Raw genomic sequence first — 18,634 nt, forward strand, 5'->3', positions numbered from 1 at the left:
AATTAAAAAATGAGATTAATATGCAATGGATGATAACCAAATGGAGAAATTGGGAAGACGATGGGGTGAGAGCTGGGGGGCTTGTTTGTTTATGTTGGCCCGAGGGTGGCTGGGCTGGGATATGAGGGAGGACAGCCGAGGCTCTTCAATATATAACTCACACAAAATATCAAATATCTCCCAACTCTGATGGATAACTCTCCGATAAATAAATCCGGAAGAATATATCCAGGAAATGGAGACGGTTATACGAACAATCGGCAGATGGATCCCCGGCGAGATCCATTGGCGGAGCACATCGGAAACCCCCGACGGCTTTTGATTGAATCCGGGGGGTTGGACGGCCTTTACCCCCTATAATTTACAATGTTGTGTACAATATATGGATATATGGTTTCAACTACATCTTAATAACGTCTACGATCCTAATGATCCTGATGATTTTAATCAATCCTGGAAGTTTTGCTCTGCACTGTTTGTTATTTGTGATTGCCCAGGGCTTTCATGGTCACGGGATAGTCACTCTTAACACCTCCAGACTCATTGTCTCTCTTAATGTTTGAGATTGATGCTCCACGGCTTGGTTTGGCCCAGGTGGTTATTCAAGTCTAAATAAATTACGTATCTACATATGTAGAGATCTGGACCTTGTCAGTTTGGACTGTAGTGGATCCTACATACGGCTTATATGTACTAATAGTCTTTCCAACTACAACATACATACAAAAGCCCTGGAGCAGTCGGCCGCTTATGCAGCCATAATCTTGGCAGTCTGGAGAATTCTCAGGTAGGCTTCTCCAATAGTTTTCTTATATGTCTTTGTAGTGGCCCTTTTGGCAGTGTCCTCAGGCGGTCTTTTTAGATATCTGGTTATATAGATATTATGTCGCCCCTCCCGGGAGATTGCAGGAAAGAGTCAAAAAGGGGGTTCAATTCGTAAAAGTGAATTTTGTATGTATAACCTCCCGAGTTTTGATCTATGTGGTACTATCGATCTGATAGCCGATGTATAACTGTACCCTTTGATGTACTCTGTACATATCCACGTGTGTGTTGTACTATCTATCCAATAGTCGGCAATCAATTCTTCAACATATTACCTTGTTTACTTGCTTTACGAGAGGCCCCGAAGGCAAGGTAATACATTTAAGAAGAATCACTGTATCTCTACATGGTTGCAGTACATATTTCCACAATATAGTCCCCCGAAGGGTTGACAGACATGAAGCAAGCCCGGGTGTCACTCAAGCTTGTTATAGCTTGTGTTTCATCCCAGTTTGCGGCATAGAAAATAGCCAAATTCATATATAGGCCAGTTGGCAGCAACCGGGTACAGGATCAATGATGCCTTGCACCAGAAGCATCCCATCGGCACTGTTTTGTGCAGACTCTTCACCGTTGAGTAGTATTGACAGGAGAAATGGGACCCGTAGACAGCTCCATTTGATTCGTGTAGGGACCGTTCTGGGGACCTGGGGATATCCGCTCTGTAATGGGTCCTCCTCGTCGTCGTCGCAAAACCGGCGACTAAGCAAAACGCGATTCCTCGTCGGGGCGACGATGCCATTCGACGATGTAATCAAAAACAGCCCGCTTGTCAACACCCGGGCAACTCTTTCACCTGATTTGACTTCTCGCATCAATCATCTCATCCCTCCCATCGTATCTTTTCATCCAAACTTTCTATCAAAATCATTCTCATCACATCTTCCTTCCGGCTGTCGACATAAGTACCATCTCTCTAGTGTGAAAACCATCTGGCAGCACACCGGCGAGACGTGAGACAGTACTTGTCACGCTCAGACCCGGCGACGTGCTTTGCAGCTCCTAGTCGCCGGACACCAACCATCCCTCCCGCGTGTGGACTTCTCGCAGCACGCCGGCCACTCTTTTTCTTTCATTTTTCTCCTTTCATTCGCAATAATCCCATCTCTGTTGGGGACGAGACACCCCGACGTAACACTGATCATGTCTTCACACCACCCCGACATGGAGGCGTCGAGACCTTCCGACGCCGAGGTACAAGAGCCTCGAGGCACAGCCTCATTTGATGCCGAAGAACTTGAAGTTAGTAGTGGTACAACGCTAGTGGCGCCGCCCTCCCCCATTGACAGCGAGGGTACACTTGACATATTGGGTGTACTTCACATAAACCCTTGGCCTGAGCAGACCACAAGTTTTGTGAGTAATGACAGCAATTATCAATTCGCCGGTCGCCATGTTGGCCTCCGTCGTGTTTGGCAACATTTCAGATTCGCCGGTCGCCACACTGGCCTTGGGCTCCGTCAGCGGCTTCGTGGATTCGCCAGTCGCCAAGTCGATCGATACCGTCGTCGACGGCAACGACGGGAGCGCAGACGTCGCGAACGAGAGGATAGCCAACTTGACAATCTGGTCACCAGTCGCTTGGCTCGGTTTAGCCTATCAGATATCGAAGATCCCCTTGCTTGGGAGCGCAGACGAGCCGGGAATGTGTTCACCAATCACCATGCTAGGTTCAGCCACCAGAACATCGAAGATCCAACCGATCCCGTCGCTTGGGAACGCAGACGAGTTGACAACCTACTCGCCAATCGCCAGGCCAGCAGCAGCCACGAAAGTATCGAAGACCCTGTTACTTCGGAGCGCAGACGAGTCGAAACTTTGCTTGCCAATCGCGAGGCTAGAACCAGCGACCATGATCTCGAAGAATTCATTGCCCAGCAACCTGACTTGACCGTGCTCGAAATTTTCCCGTCGCAGATTGAGACCGTGCTGGAAACTTCCCTGTTGCAGCTTGACGAGAACGAAAGCATCGAGAGCCAGCGCCCTCCACATCCGACTTCACAAAGACCAATCCGTACAGCCAGCCCCGTTCACTCATTCCTCTCGCGCGAAAGTAAAGTCGCGTACTATGGCAGACCGGATGATAACAATGACTCTCGGGACGACAACATTGACGATTATGTCCCATCTGGCTCCGAGGGCTCCCAAGTACGACGTGGTAGATCCCCCCGACGAGCTGAAAGCATTGTCAGCGACGCCGCCTCTGAGGTTCGTGGTAGCGACCACCCATCGCGAGAGTCGAGCTATGAAAGACCAAGGGGAAGACAACTTATGAGGGATTCGAGCATTGTCACCGACCCGTGGGCGGCGTATTGGGGTCCCATCGGTTACCCACCGAGCGACCTGTTCTCCCGAGTACAACGCAGCGCATCGTCCCGACGATCTGGGAGCATTGACGATGATGCTTCCTCCGGAAACCGCCCACTGAGGGACCGGAGCCCTCAAGTGCGGCGCGGCCGGGCTCTCCGACGAGCTGGAAGCCGGTTCAGCGATGCGTTCCCTGAGGTTCGGCGCACCCACCCCGACAGGGAGCCAAGTGACGAGGAGCAGAGGGGCCGCCAACTCCTGAGGACTTCAAGCATTGTCACTGACCCCTGGGCTGAACTTTGGGGTCCCATTGGCCAGGGACCCCAAGGAGAAAGCTCAGAGTCAAGTGGGTACCTGGAGGTGGACGCCGGGTACGACAGTGCTGAGGAGTGGGCGCGAACGAACCTCAGGGTCGCGGAGTGGGTGGACGGGGTGGAGCCCTATACCGGGGGCTCCGTGTATGAGTACTGAGAGTGAAATCAGAGAAGTTGACCTCACATTTGAATTGTAAATCTATCGCTCCATCTCCTAGTGTACAAGAGTAAAACAGTTACTATCATGTAAACTAAGGAAATCGCTCCTTATATTTTTTTTTTCTTTCAAGTGAGACCAATATTCACGATTCCCGTGAGGTTTGAATCGCCATAGCGACGGGATTCTCGTTTCATGCCCAGGTGCTGATGTCTGGTTTGTCAGGCTTTCACTGTTCGCTAACTAACTAGTTAGCTTCTGTTGATAAAGAATTCAATCCTTCTTCTCTCATCCTCACCCTCACTCTGTACTCCGTAGTCAGACTATGTTCCCATTCAACCAGTTCACGGACCGAGGCTATAATGAGGAATGAGATGCCTCCTCCGATGACTTCGGAGGTGCCCGCCTACCTTTCGTAGCCTCACCAGACTTGCCCGGCCCACGGAGTCTGATGAGGAACCCTCCAACTCTTGGCCGTTTATCATCACTCCCCTAGACCATGAGACGACCGAATAAACCGGGGTCCAGTGGGTATATCCCCACCCGCTGCGGATACAATGCTCTCTTCTATCAAAGTAGCTAAGTGGTCTGGGGAGCGGGTCGTAGAGGAATAGGTAAAGTCATAATCTGTTCGTTTTTATTTCCATTTCCATTTCCATTTTTTTAATTTATTTCCCGGGTATTATATATGTTGTACTGAGGGATCAAGCCAGAGGAAGAATTGCAGGTGAGGTGAGGCGGAGTTAAGTCCGCAGGTGGAGTGGCATGTGAGATGGGACTCTTCCACATGTGAGAGGGAATTATAGGGAATTATCCCCAATGAAGAATTTCCACGCGGTGATTCCAAGTAAACGTAATAAAAAATAAATGTAAACTTCCAAGGTTGTAAATGATGCAAATCGTATTAAATTACATAGAGGAATTCCATATGTAGATGGAGAATACATATCAAGGAGGGTACATACGCTAGAGGGGGGTAGTGACATCAATCGTTAGTCTTACGCATGTATTCGGTATTCATATAGTAAACCTAATATATTAAATTACAGATAACTATGAGAAAGAAAGATATTTAACGAATCCAAGTCCCTGGAGGTTAGCCAACTTAAATACTGGGGGATAATCTTCCCTCGGAGATTAGATTGAACTTCGCTAAGTTCCGAGCCTCGGTTCCGCTTCCGCTTGTGCGAATTCCGCCCAACTTCATTTTATTCCTCTCTTTCTCATGTTCATCATACACAATGTCCGACCCTGAACATCCCTCAGGCGAGGGGACTGACGTCCAGAACGGGAAAGCACCCGCCGTGAGCTCATGCGCGAAGCGACAACTGCTGGCCGCCTTGACAACTACCGATGTGACAATCCGCCGACTAGATCTGTAAGGTCCCTTTCGACCTTGATATGAGACAGCAACAGTTCTGGACACGATACACGGATCAAGAGTATTGCTGACAGCTCCCGCAGACTACTCTCTGAGGCAAACGGACAAGAGCGAGTACTAGCGACTATCAACTATGTCGCCTCAATGCTCCACCACCTCACTGCGTCAGCGCCCTGGATAGCATTACAAACAAGGCTGGGTATCCTTGCACGGCTCAAGGGTCGTGTACCCAAGAACGTCACCCCCGCGTCGTCCAAATCGAAATTCGCGGCCCTTTGCTCCCTCGCATCGGAGACGAGATACAACTTGCGCTTATTCGGGCTTCTCCCTTTGTGGATCTGGGGCGCTGAAACACTCAAGTCGCCGCCCGCCGACCCCATCCTCCATGCCCTGACTGTGCTGCAGGTCATCTCGAACGTCATCTATCAGCTTCTCGAGAACGTGGGCTACCTTGCTTCGAAGGGGGTTGTCTCGAAGCGGTTCGTGGACAAATATGGAGGCGTTGCGAAATGGGAGATCTGGAGCACACGTGGATGGTTTGGACACATCTTTTTCCAGTTCTTCGTGCTCTGGCGCCAGAGTGTGCTGCGCAGACAGCGGTTAGCCGCACAGCGAGCGGCTGCTGGCACGGTCGAGACTAAAGAGACCAAGGCTGAAGATAGCGAGGCGTTGCGCTTGGAGATCCGGGCTTGGCGAAAGAGCTTGGTGAACAACGTCTTCTGGGCACCTTTGTGTTTGCACTGGTGTTTCGAGAAAGGCATCGGTATTCCCGATAGCATGGTCGGGATTATCAGCTTCTGTGCCGGGGCTTGGAGTCTCCATGATTGTTGGGCTGGAACCGCAACTGTTAAAGCATAGATGTTGGATTGCTTCTTGTCTCTCGGCCTTTTCCCTTCTTTCCTTATTTGTACAAATCCCCTCTTACTTGCACATATACCTGATGTTGACAGCGCACGGCAACTTGCTATTGGATTTGCATTTTCTAGGTTTACGCCAGCTTTTTTCGGAATATAGACCTGCCTCGACACAATTCGCTTCGATGGCTATAGCAGTGCTGGCGTTACTTTCGATCCAAGCCTGTCGAATCTACAAATAAACATACCATTTCATTCTCGGTATATCATCTTTCCTCCCCCATAGTATTCGCATAGGCTAAATAGGTCTCCGTCTGAGGATTCGAATATTCGAGTTGTCTGACATTGCCTGGTGAATTCCAAGGCTGTCCTAGTCCAGCCAGAGTTCGATTTTCTTCCATTCTGAAGGAAGTGAACCATGGCCTTTCTGTTTGCCCTTTAGGGTTGCTGTAGTTGTAATTGATCTTGTCAAGGGTTCCTCAGTTGGGTAGGAGCGAGAGGACCGAAGTACTTCTAACGGTTCTTCGTCGCGATAGCGATGTCCAAGGGAAGCATATTGGAGATACAGCTTCGTCTACTAAATACTTTCCCCTCCCAGAAAAAAAGGGCTTAGATATTCTCATTAACTAATGTGACAATAAATATTTGACTCACAAAACCATCAATTACATGCTGTATTTAGTAGCTTTGTAGGTACGTAGAACAGCACCAAATGAGTCCTGGGTGTCACAGCGATTCGCGATCTCCTAATAAGGCCATTCTTTCACATATGTCTACTTTATTAAAGATGACTCCCCATTTAATGGCTGATGAAAGTGAAACCCAGGTTTGCCGAGTGTATTATTCCAAGGTTGTAAGGACCTTGGTAACCACATTATTACTCCTGTCGCAATCATCCAGGCACCAAGGCGACCCAATCGAATGAGTTCCATGCGCTTCGTTGTGGCGGACAACGTGATGACATAAGCGCCGGGCTTAAGTCATCATCATCAGTTCTAAGAACGAGAAGCTCAACATCATCATTCCTGTCACCTACCTCTATCTCCACTTTGCCGTCGGATTCGCTCTCTGCCTCTGATCTATCGGTTCTTTTTCCTTTTCAGTACTCATATCTCGTGCTCTTTTAAATCCGTGTCTCGCTCCGCCTGTTTCTGGGCACTGGACACTTTGTTCACTCAAGCTTGCTTCCATCAACGTCACGACCCCGTTTACGGCCATCATGTCTTACGAGCCGGATCACACGCACGACAAGAAGAGGGTCAACTTGCAGTACGTTCCATTTGAACTGTTTTGATTATTTGAGTATGCTAACCGGACCTTCAGGGACGCCTCGGGCGCCGAGAAGAAGGAGGTAAGCATTAACAGGACAGCTCACCAAAGGCTCTGAACTGACGAAAATTGCAGGAGCTCGATACCTCCACTGCTATCTTGAAAAAGAAGAAGAAGCCCAACTCTTTGATGTGAGTAGCTGATAAAGAGATATCTGTTGGGAGCAAGGAGCTAACGGATTTCATGCAGTGTGACCGATGCCATTAACGATGATAACTCGGTCATTGCCCTCTCGAACAACACTATGGAGACTCTCCAGCTCTTCCGTGGTGATACAGTCCTCGTGAAGGGCAAGAAGCGCAAGGACACTGTGCTGATCGTCCTGGCCGATGACGATCTCGATGATGGCAGCGCCCGCATCAACCGTGTTGTCCGCCACAACCTTCGTGTCAAGCACGGCGACATGATCACTGTTCACCCTTGCCCCGATATCAAATATGTAAGTTGGGAATTTTGAGAATTTCTACGTCATCTTTGGTATGATCTATTGGCTAATTCTATCTTCGTGATCTAGGCCAAGCGCATTGCTGTCCTTCCCATCGCTGATACCATTGAGGGTCTGACCGGCTCTCTCTTCGACGTCTACCTTGCTCCCTACTTCCGCGAGGCCTACCGACCAGTCCGACAGGGTGACCTGTTCACAGTACGAGGTGGTATGAGACAAATCGAATTTAAGGTTGTGGAGGTCGACCCTCCCGAATATGGCATTGTTGCCCAGGACACAATTATTCACTGCGAGGGCGAGCCCATCCAACGAGAGGATGAGGAGGGCAACCTCAACGAAGTTGGCTACGATGATATTGGTGGATGCCGCAAGCAGATGGCTCAGATCCGTGAACTGGTCGAGTTGCCTCTCCGTCACCCTCAGCTCTTCAAGTCCATTGGTATTAAGCCGCCTCGCGGTATCCTCATGTACGGTCCCCCTGGTACCGGTAAGACCCTAATGGCTCGTGCTGTTGCCAACGAGACTGGCGCTTTCTTCTTCCTGATCAACGGTCCCGAGATCATGTCGAAGATGGCTGGTGAATCAGAGTCGAACCTACGCAAGGCCTTCGAGGAGGCCGAGAAGAACTCCCCTGCTATTATCTTCATTGATGAGATCGACTCCATTGCCCCCAAGCGTGAGAAGACCAACGGTGAGGTCGAGCGCCGTGTCGTTTCCCAGCTGCTCACCCTCATGGACGGTATGAAGGCCCGTTCCAACGTTGTTGTCATGGCTGCCACCAACCGTCCCAACTCCATTGATCCTGCTCTTCGTCGTTTCGGTCGTTTCGATCGCGAGGTCGACATCGGTATTCCCGACCCAACTGGCCGTCTTGAGATTATGCAGATCCACACCAAGAACATGAAGCTTGGTGAGGATGTTGATCTGGAGACCATTGCCGCCGAGACCCACGGTTACGTCGGTTCTGATCTTGCCTCCCTCTGCTCTGAGGCTGCTATGCAGCAGATCCGTGAGAAGATGGATCTCATTGATCTCGATGAGGACACCATCGATGCTGAGGTTCTCGAGGCTCTCGGTGTCACCATGGAGAACTTCCGCTTCGCCCTGGGTGTCTCCAACCCCTCCGCCCTTCGCGAGGTTGCTGTGGTCGAAGTTCCCAACGTTCGCTGGGACGACATTGGTGGTCTCGAGGAAGTCAAGCGCGAGCTTGTCGAGAGTGTTCAATACCCCGTGGACCACCCCGAGATGTTCCAGAAATTCGGTCTGTCGCCTTCTCGCGGTGTGCTGTTCTATGGTCCTCCTGGTACTGGTAAGACCATGTTGGCCAAGGCTGTTGCTAACGAGTGTGCTGCCAACTTCATCTCTGTCAAGGGCCCTGAGCTTCTGAGCATGTGGTTCGGTGAGTCAGAGAGCAACATCCGTGACATCTTCGACAAGGCCCGTGCCGCTGCTCCTTGTGTCGTCTTCCTTGACGAGCTGGACTCCATCGCCAAGTCTCGTGGTGGCTCTGTCGGTGACGCCGGTGGTGCCTCTGACCGTGTTGTCAACCAACTTCTTACTGGTAAGTTATGATTGTTACATTCTTTCCTTGCCCCGAATATGCACTAACGGCCCTCACAGAGATGGATGGTATGACTTCTAAGAAGAACGTCTTCGTCATTGGTGCTACCAACCGTCCCGAGCAGCTCGATGCCGCTCTGGTCCGTCCTGGTCGTCTTGACACCCTGGTCTACGTCCCCCTGCCTGACCAGGAGTCCCGTGAGGGTATCCTCAAGGCCCAGCTCCGCAAGACTCCTGTCGCGGGCGACGTCGACATTGCTTTCATTGCCAGCAAGACCCACGGCTTCTCCGGTGCCGATCTCGGCTTCGTGACACAGCGTGCGGTCAAGCTCGCCATCAAGCAGGCTATCTCCGCCGACATCGACCGCCAAAAGGAGCGCGAGGCTGCCGGCGAGGACATCACGATGGGCGAAGAGGAAGAGGAGGTGGAAGACCCCGTGCCCGAGCTCACTCGTGCTCACTTCGAGGAGGCCATGAAGTCCGCCCGCCGCTCCGTCAGCGACGTCGAGATCCGCCGCTACGAGGCCTTCGCTCAGAGCTTGAAGAACACCGGAGGCGGCAGCTTCTTCCGCTTCCCATCTGCTGGCGAAGTCCAGGAGAACGATACCTTCGGGGAAGCCGGCAATGACGACAGTCTCTACGACTAAATGCTTTTCTTCGAGGTGATATGACTTGTTTTTCCTTAGTTCAGCCATGCCTGGGTTTCTGCGCTCGGATTCGCTTATGAATAGATCGTTTTGACTGGGCGGAGATGCGGGCCTGTTTGCTGAGCTTTCATGGGGTTTCCTTTTCGATTCCGTTTCTTCCTGTTTTTGCCCACATACAATGTGCCATAATAGCCAATACAGAGAAATCTCTACGTTCATTAGTGTTGTCGGGTTGTAGGGTTCATGGTAATTGTAAGTTTAATTTTGAGATAGAATGAATATCGCCTTCCGTTTTCAGAGTGCGACTATCTCTAGTACTTCCTGTCCTTATCCATGTTCGCTCTGGTAGAAACAATAGCCGGTTATACCTGGGGGCAATAACTACGTGGATGTATGTAGTGATCCATTCACGTTCTTATCCTCTAGTACTTTACGAATGATTAAAAATAATATATATCAAACATCCGTGACCTCGAGACTCGATCAATCGGACAGTCGGTCAATCGGTCAATTCCCTCCGTCGGCACTTCAGTTCTCGGCCTAAAGCCGAAAGCTCCACCTTTTTCGGTGCTTAGTTGAAGCCGAGAGCGACGTTGGACTGGAACCGCAAGAGATTTCGTGCTTTTGCGTGCTTTCACTGGTCCATTTGCTAATTTATATGGAGCCTGGGGCCTTTTTCCGATCCTTATTTATAATTTGGTGTCTCCGTCGCCACATGGAATCCACATGGAGGCATGGACCTACGGAATACCCCGTAGATACTATCAAGATCAGTTGATCAGGCGCATATACGCCATGGAAAGCAGGCCTTCATTGGCTTGACATGTATATAGCATGACACGGCTATATAATTTGGCCCCAAAGGATGTGTCGGTTGAGTGCACTGCGGACATAGTAGAGAAGCGAACGACCGATCTTACAATAGCGAAACAGCTGGGTCTCCACAACCCTTTTTTTTTTACAAAGCTTTGTAGTCTTTAGCTCCGAGTCTTATCCCCTTCTGGAATATCTGCGATGTTCTTATATTGCCCCGAGGGCCCTATGGCCCCTATCTCGGAAGGTTCTTTCCAAACGTTGTTTTCTCCAATATCACACTTGGATAGTCTTGCTCATACCTCTGTCTACCTATATAGGTATTTAGAGCAACCATGAGTCCCCAACCATTTGACTCAACTGCAACCACGCCGCGTCTCAGCATGGAACACGGTTCCGTCGAGGCAGGCACCAACACTGTTCAGAACAAGAGCGAAACAGATGTCGAGAAAGCGACCGACACCCCAAAAAAGCCCGATGACTCCAGCGCAGATCCCAACCTTGTCGACTGGGATGGCAAGGATGACCCCGAGAACCCCCAGAATTACTCTAACCGGCGTAAATGGGCCATCACATTGACCATGTCCTCTATGACTGTGTGGATCACCTTCGCATCCAGCGTCTTTTCGACTGCGACACTCGTGACCGCGAAGGAGTTCAATGTATCGACTGAAGTAATGGTTCTCGGCACCAGTCTGGTTGTTTTTGGTTTCGCTCTAGGTCCCCTGTGCTGGGCACCACTGAGTGAGCTATACGGTCGTCGCATCCCGCTGTTCTCAGGCTACCTCATCTTCGCTATCTTCCAGATCCCCGTGGCTGTCGCCAAGAACCTCGAAACCATTCTTGTCTGCCGATTTCTCATGGGTGTCTTTGGTTGCTCTCCTTTGGCCGTCGTTGGCGGTGCCTTGGCTGATATCTGGAACCCCGTGGACCGCGCGGTGGCCATCGCTCTCTTCAGCTCAGCTACTTTCATGGGACCTGTTCTTGGCCCAATTATGTGAGTACTCAAGCTGCGTCAGGATACCCTTGAAAGGCATCACCCAGAACACTATTCAGAAGCTAATATCCCTCAGCGGTGGTTTCCTCACAGATTCATACCTTGGCTGGCGCTGGACCGCATGGATCACCTTGATTGCATCCGCCTCCTTCGGTCTAGTTGCTTTCTTCGTCATCCCCGAGACCTACGGCCCAGTCCTCTTGCAAAAGAGAGCTGCTCGTCTTCGCATTGAAACCAACAATTCCGCCCTCCATTCCTTCTTGGATCTGCACAAGCCCACAATGTCAGACATCGTTACCAAGTACCTCTTCCGGCCATTCCAGATGCTCGTGCAAGAGCCGATCCTGGTCGCCATGACCATCTACCTCGCCCTAGTTTACGGAATCCTCTACCTCTTCTTCGAGGCCTACCCGATTTCGTTTGGTGAAGTTCGCGGTTGGACCCACACAGGCATAGCTGCCCTCCCATTCATCGGAATTCTTATCGGCGTCTTGCTCGGTGCCGGTCTCATCATATACACCACGAAGACTCGTTTCGCGCGCAAACTTGCAAAGCATGGCAAGGTCGTTCCCGAAGAGCGCCTCGTGCCAATGATGATCGCCTCTGTGTTGCTGCCAATCGGTCTGTTCTGGTTCGGCTGGACTTCCAGCCCCAATATCTCCTGGGTGCCGCAGGTCATTGCCGGCGTCCCTATCGGTCTGGGTATCCTGGTTATTTTCATGCAGGGTCTCAACTACCTCATTGATGTGTACATGATGTTCGCCAACTCCGCCATCGCGGCAAATACCCTCGTCCGGTCGACCTTGGGCGGCGCATTCCCACTCTTCGCTACACAAATGTACCGAAATCTAGGTGTGTCGTGGGCGTCTAGCGTTCTGGGCTTCATTACTGTGGCTATGATTCCCATTCCCATTTTGTTCTTTATCTACGGGTCCAGAATTCGCGCTATGAGCAAGTTCAGTCCTAAGTTCTAGGGGATTCTGTATCTGTCTCTCATTTTCAAGCGCGCAATAAATACATAGATTGCATTGGGGGATTGCTTTTCGCATGCATTATTATGATGGCAGGTTTGTGAGGTCAGGTCGCTTTTGATACAGGAGACCTCCAGGGCAGTCTGCTATTTTATGACAAGAACTTACGTATACATACCACAAGGCATATTTTAATCAATACTATTAATATCTCTAGAACTTGGTCTTCGGGCATCCAATGTAGTAATATCTGGGTAGAAAGGATAGTTATTCGAAGTTCTATCATCCGAAGGCTGCTCCAGTCGAAACAATGATACCTACGGAACCTTGAGGATTTATTTTGCCATTGTTTCCATATGCTCTTTGGATGGAAGTTTGTTTCCTCTAGTCTGATCACAGTGATGCATATAAACCGTGCAGAATCTGTTGTGCAGGGTGCGCTTGTCTCTTAAAGAAGCTTAGGAGGGACGTATCTACATCTAGATGAGACAAACAAGTGCAATCTAGGTCATATACGAGTTGAACGTGGATACAGATATCATATCGCAGCTATGAATCCAAGATATGGACAGATATAACATTATTCTCCCGAGTAAATAAGGATCTCAAACCGTACCGTATGACACCTGTAGCACCGACTTTGTAGGGCAGGACGCGGTCCCGTGCGACGCGTCCTGGGCGGTCAACCTCCACCCAAACTCCCGAGTTGAAACTCTCCACCTCACCAGTCCATGTGAGAACTGCGACCATCCACGATGCCTTCGCGCTCTCGCCCAGGTCCTCCCGAGGTGGAGGAAGACTCGGGGCTTCGCAGTCTGTCCTTCAACCAGCCGCTCTCATGGCGCGTGGGGCGCTCCGCCATCCCCATCGCGGATCTCCTCGAACGTCTCCAGACTCTAGCGCAGGAACTCCGCAAACTCGATCAGGAGGAAATTGATAAGGAATCGCTACGGAAAGTGTCACAGGAACTTGCCAGTGGGAACTTGCTTGCCCACAAGGATAAGGGTGTCAGAGCATGGGCTACGTGCTGCATCGTTGATGTATTGCGACTATGCGCACCGGACGCGCCTTTTACGCGCAATCAACTAAAGGTGGGGACATTGAAGAGACACAAAATTTGTGTTCTATCTGTGCGATCAAGGAATGTACTGACTGAGCCCGATTTAGGATATATTCACATGTATCGTGTCCTCGATAATCCCCGCTTTAGCCGACCCATCCAACGCCTACAATGCCCAGCATATCTACGTCCTGGGGTCTCTTGCCGAGGTGAAGAGTGTGGTTTTGATGGTCGATCTTGACCACCCGGACTCACTCATTGTCCCGTTGTTCACCAGCTGCTTCGACATCGTTTCGGGTTCTTCGAAAGCATCCACCGGTGAGGAGATAGCTAAGAATGTCGAGTTCGATATGACCCGAGTACTTGTCACCGTGATCGATGAGTCTCTCGTCTTGGCCCCCGAGGTAGTGGACATTATCGTCGCCCAATTCCTCCGAGTCGACCCGCGAGTGATGGACAGCTCCAATAAGAAGGGAAAGCGACCAGATGCCCCGCTTGATGCCAAGCAGGACACCCTTCTACTGAAGGATTACCCGGCCGCCTATAATATGGCCAAGGCTATCTGCCAGGCCTGCCCAGAACGAATGACCAGTCACATCAGCCAGTACTTTAACAACGTCATCATCGATGCGTCTGTGCCAGCTGCCCAGACGAATGGCTCTAAGCATTCCCGGAAGCCTAACCTCGACGACTCGGATGAGGAGGGAGAGGATATCAAGGAATTGAGCAAGGCACATCGTCTGATCCGCGAGCTTTGGCGTGCTTGTCCAGAGGTCCTGCAGAATGTCATCCCGCAGATTGAAGCAGAGCTCTCTGCAGAATCAGTGGCCCTACGTTTATTAGCCACCCAGACGATCGGAGACCTCGCGGCCGGAATCGGTGTTGCAGGTCCCCCGCCCCCTCCTCCCATGGACCCGGCAACCTACCCGCCAGTGTCGCTGGTGGATTATGACAAGACCATTCCCCAGCCCAATGTTTTATTGACCCCCGTATCCCCCAAGCCTTTCTCTCAAGTTCACACCTCGGCCTACGAAGCCTTCTTGAGCCGTCGCCTTGACAAGACACCATCAGTCCGTGCTGCCTGGGTCACAGTTGTGGGGCGAATCCTTCTAACTTCAGCTGGAGGCTCTGGTTTACATGAAAGCGAAGAACAGAGTCTTGTCAGAAATCTGGCCTCGATGCTTCGCGACGTTGACGAGAAGGTTCGTGTAGCTGCAGTGGATACTGTTGGGCAATTTGGGCTTTCCCAGATCGCCAACAAGCTAAGTGTGGATGGTGGCTGTTCATCACCAGACTCGGTTCTTGCTATTCTTGCTGAGCGAGTGAAGGATCGTAAGCCGCATGTCCGTGAACACGCCATGAAGATTTTGGCTCGCATGTGGGCCGTAGCGGCCGGTGACATCGAGCAAAATACGGAGCCCGTCGTGTCCCTTCTGAAAGACGCACCATCCAAAATATTTGATGCATTTTACACCAATGATCAAGAAATCCATATTCTGATCGACCGAGTCCTGTTTGAGACGCTTCTGCCACTTCCTTATCCCCCTATCAAGCCGAAACTTTCTCGAGGCAACTCGAATCAATCACAAAAGCAGAAGGATAGTCAGGCGTCTGAACCGGAGCAAGAGACAGATGTTGACAAGATTCGCGTTCGCCGAATACTTACTTTGCTCCGAGGGTTGGATGAAAAAGCGAGGCGAGTCTTTTTCGTTATGTTGGCCCGTCAATTATCGATGAGATCGGCAGTGACGCTTTACTTAGAGGCTTGTGAGAAGTACAATGGTGGTGTTGTCGACAAGGACGAGGAACAGATTAAGACGCAATTGTCCAAGATCATTGAGTCATTATCCAAAACCTTCCCAGATGCCTTGCGCGCATCGGCAGACTTGTGGAAGTTTGCCAAGGTGCATGATCGACGGAGCTATCAGCTGGTTCGCTTCACCATGGCTGCTGTGAGTGATTATCGCACTGTTGTGAAGGCCACGAAGGAACTTCAGCGGCGAGTCCAGAGTGCAAATAACTCTCCCCTGCTGGAAACATTGACGCCTCTTGTGTATCGCTGTGGATCTTTGATCTTCAACCGGAGCCACATCCCGGCGATCATGAGTTTGTCCCGAACAGATGAGAATGGATTGGCGAATGCTGCACAGGAGATGTTGAAGCAAATATCATCTCAAAATCCGGAAGTTCTAGAGGCACAGGTCCAAGAAATGTGCAAAGACCTCGAGGCTCAAGCCCCCAAGGCTTCTTCGCCTGGTGATGGCAGTCCCGAAGACATTTTGAAGGCTTGCGCTGGTTTCGCTAAAAAGCTTCCTGCTAAACTCCCCAAAGAGCGCAAGTTCTTCCAGGCTCTGGCCAACTACGCTCTTTACAGTTCATCACCGCATTCTGCAAAACATGCTGTCTCAATTCTCATGGCCACGGCTGACCGAAGAGAGATGTATGCGAAAGATTTGGTGCAGAAGTGCGTTGAGAAGTGGACGTACGGATCTGATCGATTCCTTACTCGCCTGGCTGCTCTGTCGCAGCTGAACCTCCTTGCCCCAAGAGAAGCAGACGAAGAAAGCGATGCTATCATCTCGATTGCCATCAACCAGATCCTGCTCACCAATCGCACTCCCGAACCAAACGATGAATATAACTGGTCAGAGACAGTTGATGATGAGACCCATGCTAAAGAATGGGCATTGAAAATCATCGTCAACCGCCTTCGGGCTAAGGATGGGGCAGACAATGAAGCTGACTTCCGTGCCCACGCAAAGCCTGTCTACGAAACATTGAATAAATTGGTGGTCGGTGAAGGCGAGATTTCTAAGAAGAAAGATACCCCTGCGTGTCAAAAATCACGCCTTCGACTCCTCGCTGCCAAGTCTTTGCTCAAGCTGTGTGCTTCTAGCACAGTCTGTGACAGTCTCCTGACGCCGTCCGATTTTAACACAGTCGCTTTGGTTGCCCAAGATCAGCTCTTGCAAGTGCGAAGTGGATTCATCAACCACCTGAAGAAGAAACTCGTGCAAAAGTCACATCTGAGCCACAGATGGTACATTGTCCCCTGTTTGCTTGCTTTCGAACCTGTTCATAGTCTGAAAGAGAGCACGCTTACATGGCTACGTTCCCGAGCGGCATACTTCGCCCAACAGGCGCAAGCCAGTGGGAAACGGACCGAACAGACCATGGTCATGGAATTGATCTTTTCGCGTCTTCTGTCTTTGCTTGCCTACCACCCTGATTACCCGTCCGAGGATCTGGACGAGGCAACGAAACTCGGCGATCTGACCGACTTCTCTCAGTATATCCTTTTCTACCTCTCCGCAATCGCCAATGAACACAACATGTCATTGATTTTCCACGTCGGACAGCGCGTCAAGCAATTCCGCGATGGCATCACCAAATCAGACGAGATCTCCACCCGCCTCCACACTCTATCTGATCTGGCACAAGCGACTATTCGCCGGTTCGCAGATATCTACTCCCAACAGCACAAGTTTGGCGGTGCCGCCGGCGCAACCAACATCTTGCAAACCTATCCTGGAAAGATGGGCGTCCCCAGCTCCCTTTTCACTTCCATGAGCAGTCACCGCGAAGCCCAAGACGTCGCCGACACGAACTTCCTTCCAGATGAGTTGGACGATTTGCTGGATCGCGTCGTCCGAATTGCAATGAAGCCCAGGAGTAACTCTACCCACGGTTCGCAGGGCGGATCAAGCAAAAAGCGAAAGCCCGAGTCTCTTGATGCGAACGGAAAATCCTCCGTGGCCAAAAAGGCACGCAAAGAAAAGTCTTCTCGTCCCGCCCGCAAGTCCACATCATCCATCAGTGCAGCTGCCAAGTCGAGACGGAAATCCAAGGACGACGACGGCTGGTCTTCTGACGGAGGCGCTGGAGGCGCCGTAACCACTTCCTCTCGCAGGCGCAGTGTCCGAGGCACCGCGAAGGTGGAAGTCAGCTATATCGACAACGATAGCGACGATGCCGACATGGAGATGGCAGAGTGGGATAAGCCCCAAGAAAAAGACGACGGCGACGACGACGCGGAGGAAAGTGAGAATGAAGAAGTCCAAGAAACGGATGATGACCAAGAACCCGCCGAGGATGATGAAGCCGAGGCCAGCGAGAAGGAACCCACGCCGCCTCCCGCAAAGAAGCGAGGCGGAAAGGCCGCTGCTGCGAAGGGCGATGCCAAAAAGGCCGAGGCAAAGAAGCCCTCGACAGCCAGCTTGCCTTCGCGACGCTCTTCCCGTCGTGGGTAAGGGCCTCTCCAGGGTACCGTGGGACATAACATGGCCGCCTAGCTGTGTTCGCATACGGGCCATATCTCTCATTTCGTCTAAGACACCTTCAATGGCCATTTATCTATGAGTCTCCAGCCAATATCTTCGGGGCATAAACGTCTGGAATTGATCTTATTGCTGTCCCCGAAATCCAAATAAGTTGTGTGATTACTGCGCGGACCGTTGTCGTCGGTATTCACATCCATATCCATATCCTGATTCCCATGTTATTTTCTTTATGGTTTCACAATTTCGTCCCCATCTTGTCTTCTGTTTCCTTGCAGTCAGTGATGGTTCGAGATGTATACCCCATCTGCCTTTTTTGCTCTGCTTGAAGTTTACATCGGTCTTTTGCCCGAGATTTCACGAATGTCCCTCTCTTTGCGTATTCCCGTCAGATATATGCTTTCTATCTGTAAATGAATTGAAATTTGTTTCAAGACTACTTCTTTGCGTCGTATTGGGCATCGGAAATCGACAAGCTAAGCATTAGGCTGTTGTCTTGTACTCGTATCTATCTATCCCGACTCTCGACTAGTCCAGTCTTGCTCAAGCATAGCATGAATAGTCGCATGTCCAACCGCAGTGGCAATCCACAGCCCCCATGAGATATTTCACTGTTGATACCCTTATCCAAGAACGGGTTAGGAAAGCTTCGCTAGAGCTGAAGGATGGCCTCAATATTAATTTGGATTGATCACAG

General features: G+C 50.8%; 5 protein-coding genes across 5 annotated transcripts; all 5 read left to right on the forward strand.

Annotated features, from left to right (window-relative positions):
• Positions 1-1,968: 1,968 nt before the first annotated feature.
• Positions 1,969-3,603, forward strand: N7489_000419 (uncharacterized protein; the record flags this gene model as incomplete). The annotated part of the gene is made up of 1 exon (XM_056706174.1): positions 1,969-3,603. The coding sequence occupies one exon, from the start codon at positions 1,969-1,971 to the stop codon at positions 3,601-3,603; it is 1,635 nt and encodes a 544-aa protein (XP_056570476.1).
• Positions 3,604-4,844: 1,241 nt separating this feature from the next.
• Positions 4,845-5,842, forward strand: N7489_000420 (uncharacterized protein; the record flags this gene model as incomplete). Its single annotated transcript, XM_056706175.1, has 2 exons — positions 4,845-4,981; positions 5,020-5,842. The coding sequence occupies 2 exons, from the start codon at positions 4,845-4,847 to the stop codon at positions 5,840-5,842; spliced, it is 960 nt and encodes a 319-aa protein (XP_056570477.1).
• Positions 5,843-7,057: 1,215 nt separating this feature from the next.
• On the forward strand, positions 7,058-9,819 carry cdc48 (AAA family ATPase CDC48; the record flags this gene model as incomplete). The annotated part of the gene is made up of 6 exons (XM_056706176.1): positions 7,058-7,107; positions 7,162-7,189; positions 7,243-7,298; positions 7,357-7,606; positions 7,682-9,173; positions 9,233-9,819. The coding sequence occupies 6 exons, from the start codon at positions 7,058-7,060 to the stop codon at positions 9,817-9,819; spliced, it is 2,463 nt and encodes an 820-aa protein (XP_056570478.1).
• A 1,148-nt stretch (positions 9,820-10,967) lies between these two features.
• On the forward strand, positions 10,968-12,603 carry N7489_000422 (MFS transporter; the record flags this gene model as incomplete). The annotated part of the gene is made up of 2 exons (XM_056706177.1): positions 10,968-11,629; positions 11,706-12,603. The coding sequence occupies 2 exons, from the start codon at positions 10,968-10,970 to the stop codon at positions 12,601-12,603; spliced, it is 1,560 nt and encodes a 519-aa protein (XP_056570479.1).
• Positions 12,604-13,355: 752 nt separating this feature from the next.
• On the forward strand, positions 13,356-17,910 carry N7489_000423 (sister chromatid cohesion factor PDS5; the record flags this gene model as incomplete). Its single annotated transcript, XM_056706178.1, has 2 exons — positions 13,356-13,691; positions 13,768-17,910. 2 exons carry the CDS (start codon positions 13,356-13,358, stop codon positions 17,908-17,910), a joined length of 4,479 nt encoding a protein of 1,492 aa, XP_056570480.1.
• Between the last annotated feature and the right edge of the window lie 724 nt (positions 17,911-18,634).

Source organism: Penicillium chrysogenum, assembly GCF_028827035.1.
Source record: "Penicillium chrysogenum strain IBT 35668 chromosome Unknown utg000001l_segment0_segment0, whole genome shotgun sequence".
Classification (NCBI taxonomy): domain Eukaryota; kingdom Fungi; phylum Ascomycota; class Eurotiomycetes; order Eurotiales; family Aspergillaceae; genus Penicillium; species Penicillium chrysogenum.